The sequence below is a fragment of the Pogona vitticeps genome, chromosome 4 (assembly GCF_051106095.1).
Source record: "Pogona vitticeps strain Pit_001003342236 chromosome 4, PviZW2.1, whole genome shotgun sequence".
In the NCBI taxonomy this organism is placed as follows: domain Eukaryota; kingdom Metazoa; phylum Chordata; class Lepidosauria; order Squamata; family Agamidae; genus Pogona; species Pogona vitticeps.
The window spans coordinates 50,076,673-50,094,742 of NC_135786.1; the positions used below are offsets into that span (position 1 = coordinate 50,076,673).

The 18,070-nt window shown below is 40.8% G+C and overlaps 1 protein-coding gene across 4 annotated transcripts in view; it reads left to right on the forward strand.

Annotated features, from left to right (window-relative positions):
* The window catches only part of PIK3C2B (phosphatidylinositol-4-phosphate 3-kinase catalytic subunit type 2 beta), a 115,513-nt gene that overhangs the window by 20,246 nt on the left and 77,197 nt on the right, over positions 1-18,070 (forward strand). For all 4 annotated transcript variants that reach the window (XM_078391903.1, XM_078391902.1, XM_072997325.2 and 1 more), the window contains 3 exons: positions 3,207-4,207; positions 14,668-14,768; positions 15,724-15,878. In XM_078391903.1, coding sequence (XP_078248029.1) covers positions 3,293-4,207; positions 14,668-14,768; positions 15,724-15,878 — 1,171 coding nt within the window. In that variant the 5' untranslated portion in view covers positions 3,207-3,292. The remainder of the gene's footprint in view (positions 1-3,206; positions 4,208-14,667; positions 14,769-15,723; positions 15,879-18,070) is intronic.

The following is an 18,070-nucleotide window of genomic DNA, read 5'->3' on the forward strand; positions in this document are numbered from 1 at the left end:
GGCAACCAATGCAAGGTAGCCAGAGTGGGAGAAATATGCTGATGTCTTATCCCACTAAGAAGTCTGGATGCTACATTCTGCACCATCTGAAGCTTCCACATCAATCTCAAAGGTAGCCCCACGTAGAGCGCATTAAAGTGGTCTAATCTCGAGATTACAAGCGCATGGACAAGAGTGGTGAGTTTAGTCATAAAGTTGTGTCCGATTCTTCATGACCCCATGGAACAGAGCACGCCAGGCCCTCCTGTCTTCCACTGCCTCCCGAAGTTGGGTCAAATTCATGTTGGTAGCTTCAATGACACTGTCGAACCATCTCGTCTTCTGTCGTCCCCTTCTCCTCTTGCCTTCACATTTTCCCAACATCAGGGTCTTTTCCAGCGAGTCTTCTCTTCTCATGAGATGGCCAAAGTATTGGAGCCTCAGCTTCAGGATCTGTCTTTCTAGTGAGCACTCAGGGTTGATTTCCTTCAAAATGGGTAGGTTTATTTTCTTTGCAATCCAGGGGACTCTCAAGAGTCTCCTCCAGCACCACAATTCAAAAGTATCAATTCTTTGGAGGTCAGCCTTCTTTATGGTCCTGCTATCAGCTTGATGTTACAGATGCTTAACCACCTGTCATTACCATTAATCCCTTTCAAGTGTCCCTAGGCTAATGGATTGCTTCCTTAATGGTGGTTTCATCCCTCAATTATCATACCCTTGGGCAGGAAGGACCTTCCTAGCAAAGTCTAACACACATTCCAAGCCCTGATTTGAACTAATCTATACACCATATGAGTAGGACAGCCATAGACCAGTCCTGTTTGAAATGCATTCTGGCTAGTTCTTCTGTCGAGCACAGTGACAGAGGGTGCTTCAAATGCTCAATTTCCTCCGTTTGGTCTTCCCACCATAGACATGTCCCCTGATTAATATCATGAAGCCCATTTCCCACAATTTCTCCACAGTTAGCTTTCAGCAACACATTCTTATACCACCATGTGACAAAAGTGAAGGTGATATTGGACATTTGGAAGAGAAGGTCTTCAAAATGTCCAAACATTTGAGGAAGTGGACATCTCCATGAAAGCTCAAATTAAAATATAGCAGCTTGTCTTTAAGGTGTCACAATGTTTTTGTTGTCTGTATTTTATTTTTATTTCATTTTTGCCTGATATGCTAGCACAGACTAACATGGCTACCTCGTCAAAATCTAAATCCTTAGTATGATAGGTACCAGACACTGGCTTCTAAATAAACTGACCCTCTCAGCTTGCTTCTTTCTTTGCTGTTCCAGACATGTGGTTTATAGAGATTTCCCCTGTTTTCCCTACCTGCCCTTGCCACGTCTAATGTTGTTATCAGTTGCAGTCTCTGTTGTTGCAGAGAAACCAGGTCTGCTTGGGGGATGGCAAGATAGCTGTTTAACTGCCTAAGAACAGTTAACAGTTGTGTAGGTTATCCCTCCCTCCCTGCTGTTTCCATGCAAATTGAAGCAAGCTGCTTTGATGAGGCAAAGTATTATTAATTAAGTGCCTGGAGCACAGACTGATGGAATGCAAGGGAGGGAACTCAGGAGGCTGAGGTTTCACTGATGCCAACAAAATAGGGCACTTCTCCCACTACCCTGCCGGGGTTTTGAATGGATGCTTCAGGATTTTTGTTTTGCTTTACATTACTTCCAAAACTGGGATGAAAACCAGTAGGAATATTACTTTGTGAGATTTATTTTCTCCATCTCAGTCATATATATTTATATGATCTCTACTGTATTTTATTTCTTGTGGTTTTATCCACTCTTTCTCCAAAAAGCTGCAGAGCATATCCTCACAATAGACTTGTGACGTGGACAAAGCTGAGGAAGACAGAATAACTTGCCTAGGAACATTCTGTCAGTTTTTAGGCTAAGTGGAAATATGCACCCTGCTGTTCTCCATCTGTATGTTCCAAATGTACTAAGTACTCCACTAATGAATGTGTTTAATTCATGGTGCAGCTTTGGATGTATCTGCTAGGAGTTGCAGTTAGAGAAACTGTATAATGCTGGGTATTCCCTTTTTCTCAAGTGTTGCTTTTCATAAATGTATGTATTTTTTACACTGACAATTTTCTTGCAATGAGACCGAAGCAGCATCTGATGGCAGTCATCCTCCCAACAGCCCTTTGAGGTTGACCAGGCTCAGAGAAAGTGTCTGGTCCAAGGGCTACCTAGTGAGCTTCATGGCTGAATGTGAATTTGAACATGGACCTTCCAAATTTAGCCCAACACTATAACTATACCAGTTTACCATAGGAATAGTGCAGATAGCCTCATTTCAGGGTGTGTGTTTTTGTAAAAGAATAGTTGGCAATTCATGGGAGATACTCACGGAATGGTATAGCAATTTATTATTTTGCCATTAAGATTGGGGAGTAGCCAAAGGAAATGCTATTTTTGAGAGTCATCATATGGTTCTGATCATAAAAATCAAGAAGCGGCTTAGAGAGATGGTTCTTCCTTTCAAAAAACTCTGACTTCTTCAAGGCTGAGCTGGCACAGATTTCAGTCTGTGCTTCAGTTCAGCCAGTAGAATCCCTATGTAGCAACTCAGTTGGCTGAGCGGGATGTGGCTGCCACTGAAAACTTTGTAATCCTTGCAATAAATACGTTAGGTTCGGGGCATTTGATTCTTCTTGTTTTTCCACATTTGAATCATGAAGGAATATGGAGAAAAATGTGCCTATCCCAGTAGCTCCTTCATACCAATCCTCTATACTGGCTGAGGAATTCTGGGAGTTGTAGTCTAAAATAGTAACTTTTCCAAGCTTGTGCTCATGGCATGATGAACTGTTGACTTAGATATAAGGCAAACTATACAAATGAGGAGCCCCTTCATGTCCAATACAGGGATGTAAACTGATTTATGCCCCCTTAACTGGCCATCAGTGTACAGTGGGAAATGGGACTGGTATCAAACTTGCCTTGGCTGTTCAGAATAGAATCCATCCAAGCATGGAAAAATTGCTTTTTTGACTGTAACACTCAGTGGCTATGCTGACTGGGATATTCTGGGCATTGTAATCCAAAAGGGGACTTTTCTAAGCTCTCTAGAAACATGGAATATTTTCTGAATGCACGGAGACCCAGTGTATCTGCTATTTTTTAAATGGTTCTGACTTTTTCTCTTTTAACAGTTGTTAATAAATAAGAGCTGGTCTGTTTATAATTTTGGTATTTTCACTTGTAGGTGGCTGATGATGCAGCATGCCTTTGTTCTTTACCCCTGACCTGAGCATCCAATAGTCACTGGTGTCAGTGTTTGTTTTACAAGAGATGTCTGCAACCAGAGGCAATGGAGAGCACTGGAAGTCTCTGGGGATCAGCCGAAAGGAGCTGGCTCTTGCTGAAGCCCTGCAGATGGAGTATGATGCTCTCTCCCGCCTGAGGCAGGACAAGCAAGAGAGCCAAGCCAAGCAAAACACTGACCAACCTCTCATTTCCTGGGATGACCCAATTCTGGATTACAACAAACCTGCTGTAAGGAATGACTGCCACAATATCAAGGTCATGCGAGGCCTCTCTGGCTCAGACCCCACCCTCAATTACAATGCCCTCTCTGGCCAGGAGGTCTCAAGAGCTTTTGGGACCAACAATACTACCTCATCCACTTTGCTGCCTGAGCAAGAGAGCCAGCCTTGGTTGAAGGGACCTTTGTCTAGTGATTACTTGTATATCTTTGAGAGCACAGAGCAGGACCTCCTCACTGAGCCTGCCAATAGTCCATCCTGCCAGAACAGAAGTGGCAGTAGCTCTCCCAAAAACCTTTCTCCTCCTCCGCTGCCCCCTCGCATTGCCATCTGGAATGCCCCTGAAGTGAATCAGGTTTCCCTCAAAGGGTCTCAGCCCAACGATATCAACATGTTCACCTCATCCCATGAGAGGGCTGATGGAAAGCTGGTAGGCCGTAGAATCTCAGAAGAGGATCCATATAGCACAGTAGACTATGATGGCATCAATGATGCTATCACTCGGCTCAACCTCAAGTCCACGTATGATACTGAGCTTTTGAGGGAAGCCACATGGAGTTGGAAGGAAGGTAGAAGCATTTTTGAGAAAGAAAGCAGTGGGAAGCCAGTTGCTCGCAGCAAGACCATGCCTCCTCAGGTTCCTCCAAGAACATATATCTCCAGGTCTGGTGCACGGAAGAATGCTGCACTCAACAAGAACCGGAGGATATCAGCAGATCCGGTAAAGACATTTCTTTTTTGGTAGTCAAAATGGTAACATGATTAAGGAGCTTAAGTCCTTCTTAAATGCAGGGCTAAAGGGTTCACACAATCTTATTAATGTTCTGTATCTGCCTTTCCCAACCTGGTACTCTTCAGATGTGTTGGATGACAGCTTCCATCATCCCCAGCCATCACAGCCATTGGCTTTGCTGCCTGGGGATGAGAATTGCACTTCAATATTTGTGGAAGGCATCAACTGGAAGATGGCTGAATATGTGTATATATGTGGCAAGTATGAAGCTCTACTAAAAAGCCCAAAGGTAAGAGGAAGAATGGGAATGTCAGTGGCAACTGGAAGAGTTGGCTTCTTGTTGTTTTGTATTCCTTTGTTCTTTTAGAATGTATCTACACTATGCAGTTATCACAGTCTGATTTCACTTTAATTGTTGTGGCTTTATCCTATGGAATACAGGGAATTGTAGTTTGGTCATGTGCTTGGAATTTTCTGCTGTAGTTCAGATACGGGAAATGCACTAGAGCTTTCTGGTACAGAATTCTAAGTCTCTCACCTGATTACAAATCACAGGATTCCATAGCATGGAGCCATGGCACTTAAACAGTGACAGCAAACTGTTGTACCTGTGCAGTATAGATTGGCCCATCCTTTATACAGGTTCGGCAGTGTCAGAAAGACTTCTGTGGGAAAATGCAGCTTGATATACAGTGGTGCCTCGCTTAACGATGATAATCCGTTTCAGGAAAATCGCTGTTAAGCGAAAACATCGTAAAAGTAAAATTTAAAAGCCCATTGAAACGCATTGAAAACCCCTCAATGCATTCCAATGGGCTAAAAACTCACCATCCAGTGAAGATCCTCCATACGTCCCTAAGCACAGCGGGGAGCCATTTTAAGCAGACGGTGGCCATTTTGAAAACCCAACGATCAGCTGTTTTTGATCGTCGTAAAGCGAAAATCGGTTCCCGAAGCAGGAACCAATCATCGCTAAGCGAAATTCCCCTATTTAGACCATTGTTTTGCGATTGCAATTGCGATCCGCTTTACGACAAAAACATCATCGTAAAGCGGATTCGTCGTAATGTGGGGTAATCGCTAAGCGGGTTACGACTATTTAGAATGGATACTAAGGATAGGAACCCGAGTGTGCCTGCTCATTCGACTTTATAGGGGAGAATTGTTGATGAGCACATTTAAGGCTCCTGATGTCTCTTTCTCTCTCTCTTTTTAAATCTTTTAACTTGATTCAGACTGAAGAGTGCTTTTAAAGAAGCTGTCTTCTAACAGGGGGATATCTTCTGATGGTCCTTCAAGCAGAGAACTGTTGTTTATGAAACAAGACATGATTACCCTAGTCTCAGGCAAAAGCCTCTGCAGAAGAAGAACATTTAATGGAAAACTGCTTCCATTAAATGTTCTGTTCAGTTTGTACCAGAATTGGGAACCCTGGTTGTTCATAACTTGCGTAGCGGTCCTGTGGTGATCCAGCAGTTGACACCGGCAAATCGTAAGATGCCTAGAAAAACAGCAGCAACACAAAGACTTGCCTTCAGACAAGTTAAATTAGCTTTTAAGCTTTAAAAACTGCAAACCAAAGCTTTGGAATCAGAGTTAGGAAGGAAATTAAAAGCTGTATGCTGTGTTTTCTAGTTTTTAATTCTATCAGTTGCTATAGATTTTCAGATGTTTGAATATGAAACAAGTTGAAGGATACAGATGTTTCCTGAAAGAGGTACATCATGTGCAGTGACTTTTAATCTTGCCCTGCAAGGTTTTAAAAGCTTTTTTACATTCCAGTAAGAGCTTCCACCCCACTTCTAGGGAAATAATAATTTTTGTCAGTACCATGGTGCATTGGTTTGTCACACAGTCTCAATTGTTAACTGCCTGCAATTGAAAGCACCCAAACCAGGCACAAGTGTGATCATCCACTTACTTTAACGTCTGCTTTGCCCCCCCCCCCTTCAATGTCAAGTCCCTATAAGTCTGGAGGTAAGTAATACAGAGCCTGCAGCTGGGTGCAGCCTGGCTGGTTTTGCTGCCATTCCAGCTCTGTGCTTTTGTCTCTGTGCTGTTTTATAATAGTACCCTGTTTCCCCGAAAATAAAACCTAACCTGAAAATAAACCCTAGTATGATTTTCCAGGATGCTTGTAATATAAGACCTACCCCCAAAATAAGCGAAATTAAGTGAAACCCTGCCCTCCACCATTGTGCAGCAACTAGAAGAAGATGACATGGATGTACAGTATTTGAATAAATGTAGATGGTTGTACAGTACATGAAAAAAAATCCCCCGAAAATAAGCCCTAATGTGTTTTTTGGAGCAAAAATTAATATAAGACCCTGTCTTATTTTTGGGGAAACACGATAGTAACAAAAAAAAATCCAATACTTCACTTTAAGGCAAGGAGAGTTAGTGATTTGAGCCACCTTTTCAAGTTGAAATGAGTTCCTAAAGGTCTTCCCAAAGTGCAAATCAGGTCAAAAACAAGGTACACACTCTCTATGAGCCCTGATTCGACAGAATATTGATGTCTCTCTTTTACCACCATGATGTCTCTCTTCCACCACCATGCCACTGAACTTCAGCAGTGTGGTGACAAATTTGGAGGTGTGATGGCAGATGTAGGATTTACCTTCTCCAGCAGAAACAGAATGTGCAGTGCAGTCCATCATTCCCAGATGTTTCTCAGACCTACTATAATCAGTTAGTATAGAGAGAGCCTGTTTTGAGGCATATGTTTGTACAGGTCTTCAAGGGTGTTGCATGAGTTCATAGCACCCTATTTTCTAATCTCAAATAAAGCAGTCCAAGTACCAATGGCAATTTTCAGGAAATTTCTTGAGATCTGCATCCCAGTAGTGGGTGGACCGAAATGTGGATCCAACCCTTTCCTACATGTTTTAAGGTAATATATTTTAGTTATTGTCAGAAAGTAAGGTTTAGAAGAGCAAAAATCAAAGAAACCTTCCAAATACAGTATCAAGGAGACGGAAATGTGCTGTCCTCTGAAGATGCTGGCCACAGAGACTGGCGAAACGTTAGGAAGAACAACCTTCAGAACATGGCCAAAGAGCCCGAAAAACCCACAACAACCATTAGATGAAAACATGGTTGCTTAGGGAAACCCAGAGTGCTGGATTTGGTCTCAGGGCATAAGGTTCCTGCCTCCTGACATAAAATCTCTTCTTCTGAATGTTCCCATGTTGGTATTAAAATGAGGAACTAAAAAAGCGGGTGTTTCTCATGCCAGTGCCGGCAATCACATGTGTAGGAGGGATCCTCTGGGAATAGCGAAGTCTGAGCTTGTTTCCTGTTCCTCCTCTGGAACCTCACTGTCACCACCAGAATTAATTGTTTTTTCTTGGATGTTGCCTGTATTAATGCTTACTGGCACATACATCAGCTGCTTTGCCTGGCTGCCTGGAAAGAGTAGGGCATAGCTGTTGGGCTATTTATATGATCCACATAACACAGCAATCTGAGGGGAAGGCCGTGCCCAGCAAAAACATTTGCCTGAAAATAGGAGTCCCTTCTACCCATCAGAGCTCCTGTTTCCCAGAAGCAGTCGCTTTGGAAAGGTCACACGACAGGAAACAAACACTCACATGTTAGGAAACAAGGAGACAGCCCCGTTTTCTGTTAGCAAGAAACAATCAAGGATCTTCTGTGCAATATTTCCTTTCCTGCTCAATCACTTTCATAGGAACTCTCTACCCTTTTTGCTATAGCAGAATTCTTGGTTAACAGGAAGACTAGTCAGTTCTAGGCCAGGGATCTGGGAATGCCCTTTATCTATTTATGTGGGATTGTGAATGGGCCATGATGGCATATTCTGAAATGTAAGAGTGGAGGTGAAATACTGGTTGGAAGCTGCAAGAAACAGACTCAAGGAAGTTCACCATTGTCATTCAACGACCTGGGACCAGCGACTCTCTGTAGGGCCAGGGAGAAATGTTGTCAGGAGCCACTGGCAGAGGTTACGTAAGTCTCCCTCTGTTTTTGTCCAGCTAGGAAGTAATTATAAAGAGCATTAAAGTTGTCTCTAGTGTTTGCTGTGCCCCTGTCCCTTTCTCCTCTCTCCCCCTCTCCCCATTCCTCTAACTATTTGGTGGGTTAATTGCTCTGACAGTGAGACCTTTGTTTGCCTTTGAAGGAATGAATTGAGGCACTGAGAGCATGTCTCCCATTCCATTTGGCTGGGTTTGGCATTTAAACTCTTCCTGTCCTTCTTTCCTCCTCATCCTCCTGTAGCGTTTGGGAGGGAGACGTTGGAAACAAAATGGAATGTTTTGAGAATGCGTCTGTTAAAAATGAAAAGTTGTTTTATGATGTGGTTGGTTTGCAATCCTTGTGTTATTTATTTTCATTAATGTTTTAAAAATATTTAAAATATGTATATGCTGCCTTCCTCCTAAAGGATACTGTTACTGTTATTCAGCTGTAGTTGACACATATTATCTCCTCAATCTGCAAATATCTAGGGGGAGTGATCAAGTAGAGAACCCAAATACATACATATCAAACATAAAAATCCATATTAGTGCTGTAAACTAGCTGACCACTCAATTATAGGTGTTTTTACTCTGCTCTGTCTACAGAGGCTGAATCTTGAGAACTGCAACCTAATTTGAGATTTGTATAAAATTAAGAATAGATAGATAGATAGATAGATAGATAGATAGATAGATAGATAGATAGATAGATAGATAGATAGATAGATAGATAGATAGATAGATAGATAGATAGATAGATAGATAGATAGATATAGATATAGATATAGATATAGATAATGTAGAAATTCTACTGTGTCTCATATTGAAATCCTGGTAAATTGACATCATTTTAAGGAATATCTCTTCTCAATATTTGCCTCATTGACTGTTATGATCTGTGTGGGAGTCGTTGAGGTTGCTGTATCCAATTAGGTGGCACTCTCCAGATGCTTAGAGAAGGCTTTTATGTTTCTAGCACCATAACATTAGAATATGCTTCCAGTGAAGTCGTGATTAGCTGTGTCTCTTCTGTATGATTGACCATCAGCCTCTTTTGCAACTGAACTGCGTGAAAGCATAAAGTATAAAGTATGAAGGACAGCTGTGTGTCCTGCATTACAGAACTGGGACCTTTCCTTGAAGACTGATGTGTCTTCTTATATTAAACACAATGTACTTTACAAACGAGAGACAGAAAATTTTGAATTTCCATTTCAGAATTTAGCACTTTGGCAGTTGACTGAGCAGTAGGTACATCCTTCGGTCATTGTCTGTCCCACTTTTTACTGTACTGTATTTCTTGTTAAATGAAAGTATTTACTTCTGAATGTTTGTGTTTTGTGTGTTAAAATGTGTTTAATGAGAAGCAGCATCTTTCTTGAATTTTGTTTGTGTGTGATATGGAAGTGGCCACTTAACGAAATATGGATTCAGATTTCAAGTGCTGTAGTATGTAACAGTCCTCTGTATTTTAATGCTGCTTTGCCTTTAATCTGTTGAACCAGAAAGGAGAAAGAACACAGCATGAAAGGAGAGAAATGCTAGCCAGACTCTATGAAAGTCTTCTAGGTAGGGCTGATAGTCTCTGAAGGACCACATTTTACCTATCCTGATTTATTACACAGTCATGCCCATAAATGATGTTTCTGTACAAATGTAGCGTTTTCCTCTTTTTAGGCTATTCTGAGAAATTTTGCTATCCAAAGTAATGGTCAAGGTGGTGCCCCCTCGACTCCCAGTGTCAAAAGCTAACCAAACTTGCAGCTGCATTTTGCTTTGATATCAGCAGTGGGCTTCCATTGTACAGTATTGTTGACTTTCTCTATTTCTGATGGCAGTGGACTTGCAAAGCATGCTACACGACACATCTATTTTAGATCTTCAACATCACTGCTTCCTACCCATCGTTATCCTGAGATATCTGCTGCCTGAGGTGTCTGCCTTGCTCTTCCAAAAAACAAGAGAGGTGTTGCTTCAGCTCAGCTTCCTGCATTTTTCTTTTACAGTTCTCAAATTGCAGTTTAGTTTTTCACAGTTTAAGACTAGGAGAACAGGGGCAGTAGATACGTACATGTGTTATTGTATAAGAACTGGGGCCTAGCAAACATGCTTCTGCTTTTGGCTGCAGAATGTTGAGGTCTGTGTTATTCTCTAAATCAGCAAGTGTTAAGTTTTTCTTCTTAGTAACGTTGATAAAAGTTTGGCTGATTTAGCATACGATCAGATGGGCATTTGTCCCACTGCTTGGTCTGCTGTGGGAATTGGCTGTTTCATTCCTTTTTCAAGAGATCGCATGAATTAATTTCTGGAGCAAACCAAACCATCCCCAGAATCTTCCCCCCTGCATCCTTCTGCATCCCTGTCAGGGGCTTCTACTTTTCTGGTGCAGATAGGATGCTCTGTTTTGGATAGGATGCTCTGTTTTGGTTCGTTTCCAGCATGTGTGATCACTGAAAACAAACCTGAGCAAGCTTGTGTCTGTCAATTTCCCTTCCTCTGTCATTTTGCCAGTATTGTTAAATGGCTTAAAAAATAGCTTAGCCACTTCATGATATTGGGGAATTAAACACTTCCTGTGTTCTGTGGAGGGGCAGAGGAAGTTAAAAAAGAAACCCACTCTGCTATGACAGCACTTGCATCATTTTTTAAAAAAAGAAAGGGAAAAATGGAAAACTTTCTCTTAGAAGCAAGAAGAGACAGGAGGGGGTAAGGCAGAGGATTTTTGACACTATTATATAGCTAATTATCTTAGAAGCAGGAAGAGACAGGAGGGGGTAAGGCAAAGGATTTTTGACACTATTATATAGCTAATTAGGGCAGAGCTGATGCTCTGCACTACTTACAAAGAACATACATCTTTCTCCCAGAAATGAAATCTTTCTCCCAGAAGTGGGAGCTGTCCTGTGTAGTGCTTTTAAGTGTCTTTCTGTTGTATGATTTATAGATTAACATTGTCTAATCATTACTTTAATGTTACGATTATTAATGTTACTATAACATTAATAATGCTATGGTAACATTATTAATGTTACCATAACATTACTTTAATATTATGGTATATTATTATAGATATTTGAAGTGAAGAACCTGCACAGAGGTGCTGCAAATTAACATTATCAGTGCTTTTTAAAAAATTGCTTGAATGACAGTCTTTTAAAAAAGTTCACATAGAAGAGTATTCTTGGAAAATAATGATTTGTTTATAGGGAGAAAAGTCACTGAGAATAGGTTTTAAAACATAATGTTTGCATTTTTAAGGTCTCTGGAAAGAGATTAGTTAACGGCTAAATAGATGATTGGCTAGTTTTAAATTCTGGTGTCCTACTGTGTGATAAATATTGTTCATGTTACGATAAATATAAATACAGTAAGTTCTGCAAATGTTTATTGTCAGCTAAATAATTTCTTATTTTCTTTTAAAAAAACTCTAGCTTATATTTAAAACAAAATCAGCTGATGAACAAACTTTCTCTATTCCATGTCCTCGTTACTTCTTCATAATCATGGCTGTTTTGTCTTGTTTTCCCACTCTTCACTTAGTTTGGCTCATTTGGACGCCAACTGCTGCACTTTATCACTTTTGTTTTTCATTTCTTTCTCTGCAATCTGTGCACATTTTCCATTGCAACTAGTCTTTGCTTCTCAGTTATTCCATTTAGCTTCAACAGCATCCATTTATCAACCTTTATTTATGCATTACATTTTTTATGCTGCCCAATAGCTGATGCTCTTGGATGGTTTACTAAATTGTACCTCATTCCTTTCCTCCATACTAGCCATATGAAGCTCCACTTTCTTGATTTTAGTTAGTTTTTCTTTTAATGCTCTAAAAGAGATATTGCTTCATCACAGTTATGAAAACTGCAGTCTTTTGTCTGTTTGATGGGCAGTGCAATCAAGAGAGAGAGAAAGTCAACAATACTTATTTGCTTCTTCTTGCCTGCCATTAAGGGATGTATGCTAAGTAATTATTTAAAACCAAATGAACTGGTATCAGTAAGTCTCTATTGAACTACTGTACCACAATAATTACCAACAAAATATCTGGTCAGACTGTATAACAATCACAATTGAATTTTTTTAAAAAAAAAATCAGCACATTTAAGAGAAAAAAGGAAAGGCAAAACTAATAGGCACAGCATATTGTACTTTCAGCTCAGGATTTATGTGTGTGTCAAAGTATGCGAGCAGGGAGGAAAATACCTGGTAATGCAGATTCTTTTGTTGCTTGCTTAAAGCAGTGCCGCCCTCTAGATATTTTAGACTCATTTCCTACCGTTGGCCCGGATCGCTAAATCCCAAACTTTAGGAGGGTGAGAAGGTCTTCATTCCTGATTTAAAGTATGATTCCTGCCACACAGCGTACAGTGTGCAGCGTAATCTGAATAAGTGAACTTGTCCACATAAGGTCACATTAAAATACAACAGTTAGTCTTTAAGGTGCCACAAGACTTTTGTCTTTTTAAAATCTTTTATTATTTCTTTCTTTGGGTTTTGCCTGATATGTTTGCACAGATTAACATGGATACTTCTTCTAAAATACACCATACAGAGTAAATGGTGTGTTTCCAACTCTTGTATTTGTGGACACTTTTGCAAAAAGATGAACCATGAATATATGAAACAACTCACAGAAATGTGGTACAGATTGGCTTGTGGATCAGTGTGAACTAATCTGTGTCCTTAACTTCCCTTAGAACAAATGTGTAGAGAAAATGTGATTTAACATACAATCATCCACTGACTGGAGGTACGTAATATCTAAGGGACCTCCCATCTTGTTATCAGCCTATCCAGACATTAAGCTCTTAAGGCGAGGGCTTACTAAACATATTGATTGGTCCAAAGGCCTGCTTGACAAGCATGCAGGAGAGGGCCTTCTTCTGTGTGGCTCCAAGGCAGTGATGGCGAACCTATGGCATGCGTGCCACAGCTGGCACGCAGAGCCCTTTCTGCTGGCACACGAGCCATAAGTCGACGAATCGCTACTCCCCCCCCCCCCCCCGCAACCAAACCTCAGGAGGCGGATGCAGCTGTGGTGCTGGTGCTTCGACAGGTGGCGGGTCAGGATCCAGAACAGTTGGCACCGGCAGTGGATCTGGAGTGGGGTCTCGAGGTACCGCCATGCCTGGGATTCCCCCTTCTGCCGCCACTTCCGGTTCTGTCCCCACCACTTCCAGTCCCCACCCCCCAGTGTGCCCAAAAAGTTCACTGCCAGTGCTCTAGGACATAGGGATGCACTCCCTTCAGGATGTGGTCTGTTTTTACTCTGATTTTAAAAAGGAGTAGAAACCCATCTCTTTTTTTAAAACTGGCATGTGATATCTAATCTGCCCTGCTGCTTTTTTTCCCACTATATCCTTTGTTGACTTTAATGGTTTTAATATGTTTATTTTAATAGATTTTTCCAGTGGGGTTTATTGATCTGATTTTTTTCAATTTTTTAATGTTAAATGTTGTATTGCCTGTTTTAATTTTTCCAAGGAGTTTGTACACAACAGTGTTTTTCAGTGGAAAATCAGGGTATAAATAAGAATCAGAATATTGGCTAGAATTCTACTGGGGATTTGTGGCAGCACAAGTGTAACTGTGTAAATTGCAGCAGCAGATGGCTGCTGATTTTCTGCTCATGTTCCCAAGCACATGCTATGTTGTGTGACTGGTACTTGATAAGAAATGTGAATGACAATTCATTAATCAGTGGCAATTCCAAGTCACAGTGTCTACAATTATACCCAAGCTAGCAAAAATTCCAAGCAAGATTCTAGTCACTGTTTCATGGTACTCTTGTACTCAGGGTTTATTCTTGTGGACAGGATGAATAATTACATAACTATCTGTAGCTGAGTTGAGGGATCTATTGGCTCAAAGAAATGCCCTTGTCATCTTCATATATTTCCATCAAGAACTGAAAGCCAAGTCAGAAGCTTGCTTTAAACTTGCTGTGTTTGCAGTGTGTCCCCAATTCACAGTTCAGTCTGTGTCTATCGCTTCATTGCAAAGCTGCCAAATGTGATATGACATGGCTGAGTTAAAATGTAGACATGTATGTAGAGACTTCAAGGCATGAAACAATAGCGCCTCAGTCTTCTTGTGATAATTGACATCTGGCCTTAATTCATTGGATCTAAGAAGCAACAGCTTTTAAGAGTGGAAGGCACTTCCTGTACCTCAGAGAGGGTCCCAGTAATCTGCTAAATTCCGTGTATATTCTGTATGCCTCCATATACATCTCTTGCCATTCTTGCTGATCCCTGATTGTCAGAATCAGCTTTGGGCACAGGATCGTGGGATGCAGGAAGAATGAAAGCCCTGTTTGAGAACATCACTTGTGTTTTTTATGATCCAACCCAAGGAACTAAAAAAAATGCTTTCGATTGTTTGATGCATGGGAGGGGTCTGGATAGTTGAAACTGTAAATCATTGACTGTGCTTTTTAAATTTTCATGCCTTGTTTGGTATCAGACTACTTCTCACCATCATCCTGTAGCCAATGGCTATGAGCTGTTTGAGGTTTCTGAAGAGAAGGATGAAGAAGTTGCTGCTTTCTGCCATATGCTGGATGTGTAAGTATTTTTCTGTGATAGAAAATGTCTAAACAAGGTACCCTTCCAAAGCTTCCCAATGGCTAAAATCCACTGTGTGTTTATGTTGCACGGGCATGCTATGGCCAGACTGTCTTTAGCAATTAATTACTGACATTGATTAATTCTTGGTGTCTGGAAAATAAATCCTCTTTGTCCATGTACCATCGTGTTTTCACCATGGCCTCAGTGGAAAGGGTCTAAGCCCACAACTGATTGCATGAGATAAATCTATATAGGATGGTAATGCCTGCCCTGGTTTATAGTAAACTGTCTGTAATAGACAGGGGCAGCCCAAGACATTTTGCTTTCTGTGGTGGGGCAGTGATTGATGCCTTGTTTCCGCCCAAGTCAAGGCACTTGATATCTTTATCTCGCTATGATATTTTGGTGCATGAGGCAGAAAAATTCCAGAAGTGCCTCATCCTGTGCCTGGCAGTAAAAATGCAATAATACAAAAAACAATTAAATAACTGACAACTTGTTGATATCCAAAATCTGCCAATAGAGGCAGCCTTCCTCCTCTGCCTAAAGTTAATGACATCCTTTGAACAACTGTTAACAAAATATAGCTTCTCAATGGTGCCAGTAAAATGATTCAAAAGGAAGAGGAGATATGATTTCAAAAGGAAGAAAAGAGCAAATCAAAGGCTAACGATGGATGGATGGATGGATGGATGGATGGATGGATGGATGGATGGATGGATGGATGGATGGATGGATGGATGGATGGATGGATGGATGGATGGATGGATGGATGGATGGATGGATGGATGGATGGATGGATGGATGGATGGATGGATGGATGGATGGATGGATGGATGGATGGATGGATGGATGGATGGATGGATGGATGGATGGATGGATGGATGGATGGGGGAACAGGCACAAGACGTTGATAGAAACTGCTTGTACAAATCTTTTTTTTTGTCCACAGATTGAGATCAGGGTACAGTACCAAGGACTACTCCCTTACTGGTTATGTCTGGAGTGCTGTTAACCTTAGTCCTGAACACCTGGGTCATGGGGTCAGCTTAAAAGTGACAGTGGTGTATGATAGCCTGCAGGAGCCTCTCACCTTCACTTGTGACTGTAAGTTTTTGACTTGAACTGGGAAAGCCCTTTCAGCTCCTCTCAACAGAGGAGATGTATTCCTTTTCATTGCTGTGAAACAACGGCTTGTCGGTTGTACTATTTATAAGCTTCTCCAACCAGATATGTGGCAAGGGATAATAGGAATTCTAGTCCATTGTATCTGTGCAGGCACCACTTGGGAAAATGTAGTAGATAAGACTTCATTACTGTCTTCTGGACCAGCATTCTCAATCTATTTTTGGCCCAGACATAAACACAACATGAAAGAAATATAGGCTAAATCAAGAGAGTTTAAGTTGCATAAGGAATCTCTTTAGGTGGTGAGTGAAGAATTGTTTCCGGTCTGTGGCCCCCTTCGAATGTGCCAGGCCCCCCATGGGCAATATGGCTCCCGCTGTTCTAACGCACAAGTTAACAGGAGGTGACTTAAACTTCAGGAATACTCATGAATGGACTTGAGTTTTACGATGTGTGAAGAGCAGTGATAGGGAAGCCTGAGCAATTTCAGGACTGTGAGGTTCACTGTGACCTCCCCCCAAGCTTCTCTCAGCTGGATTGCCACTTCATACTAGTCCACACAGACTCCTGTTCTCAGATCTAACCCTACTATTATCCAACCAGATGCCCTGTGTCATCTTCACATACTTGAGACACCTGGTTCCCATTGCCACCCTTATAGTGTAGCTGCCGTATTAATCTTCCAAGACAATATGCACGACCACTAAGCTACTATGCTCTTGTGGGGTACTTCCATTTCACTTTGAGGACAATCTTTATTAAAGCTTTCTGTAGAAACACAGACCTTTGCATAATGCTGCCATAACCAGTTATTAAACCAGAAATCTTGTTTGAGCTGAGGTTAAGCAGCCAGCATGGGTAGATATGTGGTACCTGATATCTGAACATAAAGAACATACTGTTTCAAAATATTAAATTGCAGCAGGATAGAATAAAAAAAGAGATAAATATGATGAAATTGGAGAAAAGAACTGAAAGAGGCCTTTAGTATTACTTAATATGGCACCCCATCAACTCATTTGCTTTGTGTATAATATCTATTAGAAGCAGTCTCTTACCTAACCTAAGGCCAATCCTAACTTCTCGACCTATATTCAAATTATCTAAACATAACTCTGTCTCTGTGCCAAACTCTTTCCTAAGGCTAACTCCATTTGACTACTCAGCTCCTACATACACTCTCCCCTCTTCCCCTTGGGGCTGGGGAACATTATCAGTAACAATAAACACAGAGACAGAGTTATAAAGCAATAGGGATTCTGTCATATACCATATTTTCCATGTATAAAACAACACTTTTTCCTTAAATAATTTGAGAAAAAATTGAGGGTTGTTTTATACATGGAAGGCAGCTGTTTACCACTGCCTTTTGCAAAGGCTTAGCAAAAAGGTCAAAGTGACTGCCGCTTTTCCTTGCTTTTGAGAAGGCACGGAGCTTAGCAAAAAGGAAGAGAGAAATGCTCCCGTCCTTTTTGCTATGCTCTGTGCTTTCTCAAAAGGCAAGGGGGCGGAGCTTGGCACAAATGAAGGGGAGGCGTTTCTCCCTTCATTTTTGCTAAGCCCCGTGCCTTCGCAAAAGGCAAGGAAAGCGACTGTCAAAGTGAAGTAGGAAGTCATTAAAGAAAATATGATAACATGGGTGCAGGAATTAGGTAGAACAATTCAGACAGAGGATTTGTTTAGAGCATGGAACGATAACCAAAAACTATTAATAACTACAGATTTGAAAGAAAATTATATGAAAATATTATATAGATGGTATATGACACCAGAGAAATTGGCAAAAGTGAAGAAAATGAGAAAGATGAATGTTGGAGATGTAAGATAATAAAAGGAGCACTATATCATATGTGGTAGGGTTGTAAATTTATTAGGAAATTTTGGAAAGAAATAGAAAAAATAATCACCATAGATTTAAAAATAAAAATGGAGATGAAACCTGAAACTTATTTGTTCAATATGGAAAAGTTAAACTCGAGACAAGAGACAAAAAAATTGTTTATACATATTAGGTGCAGCCAGAATTCAACTGGCAAAACAATGGAAAGACAAGGAGGAACTTTCGGTGGAGGATTTTTTAATAAAATTACAAGAACTAATATTAATGGACAAACTAACAGACTCATTGAAAGGAAAGAGTAGAGCAGAGCACAAATCTCAATGGGGGAAAG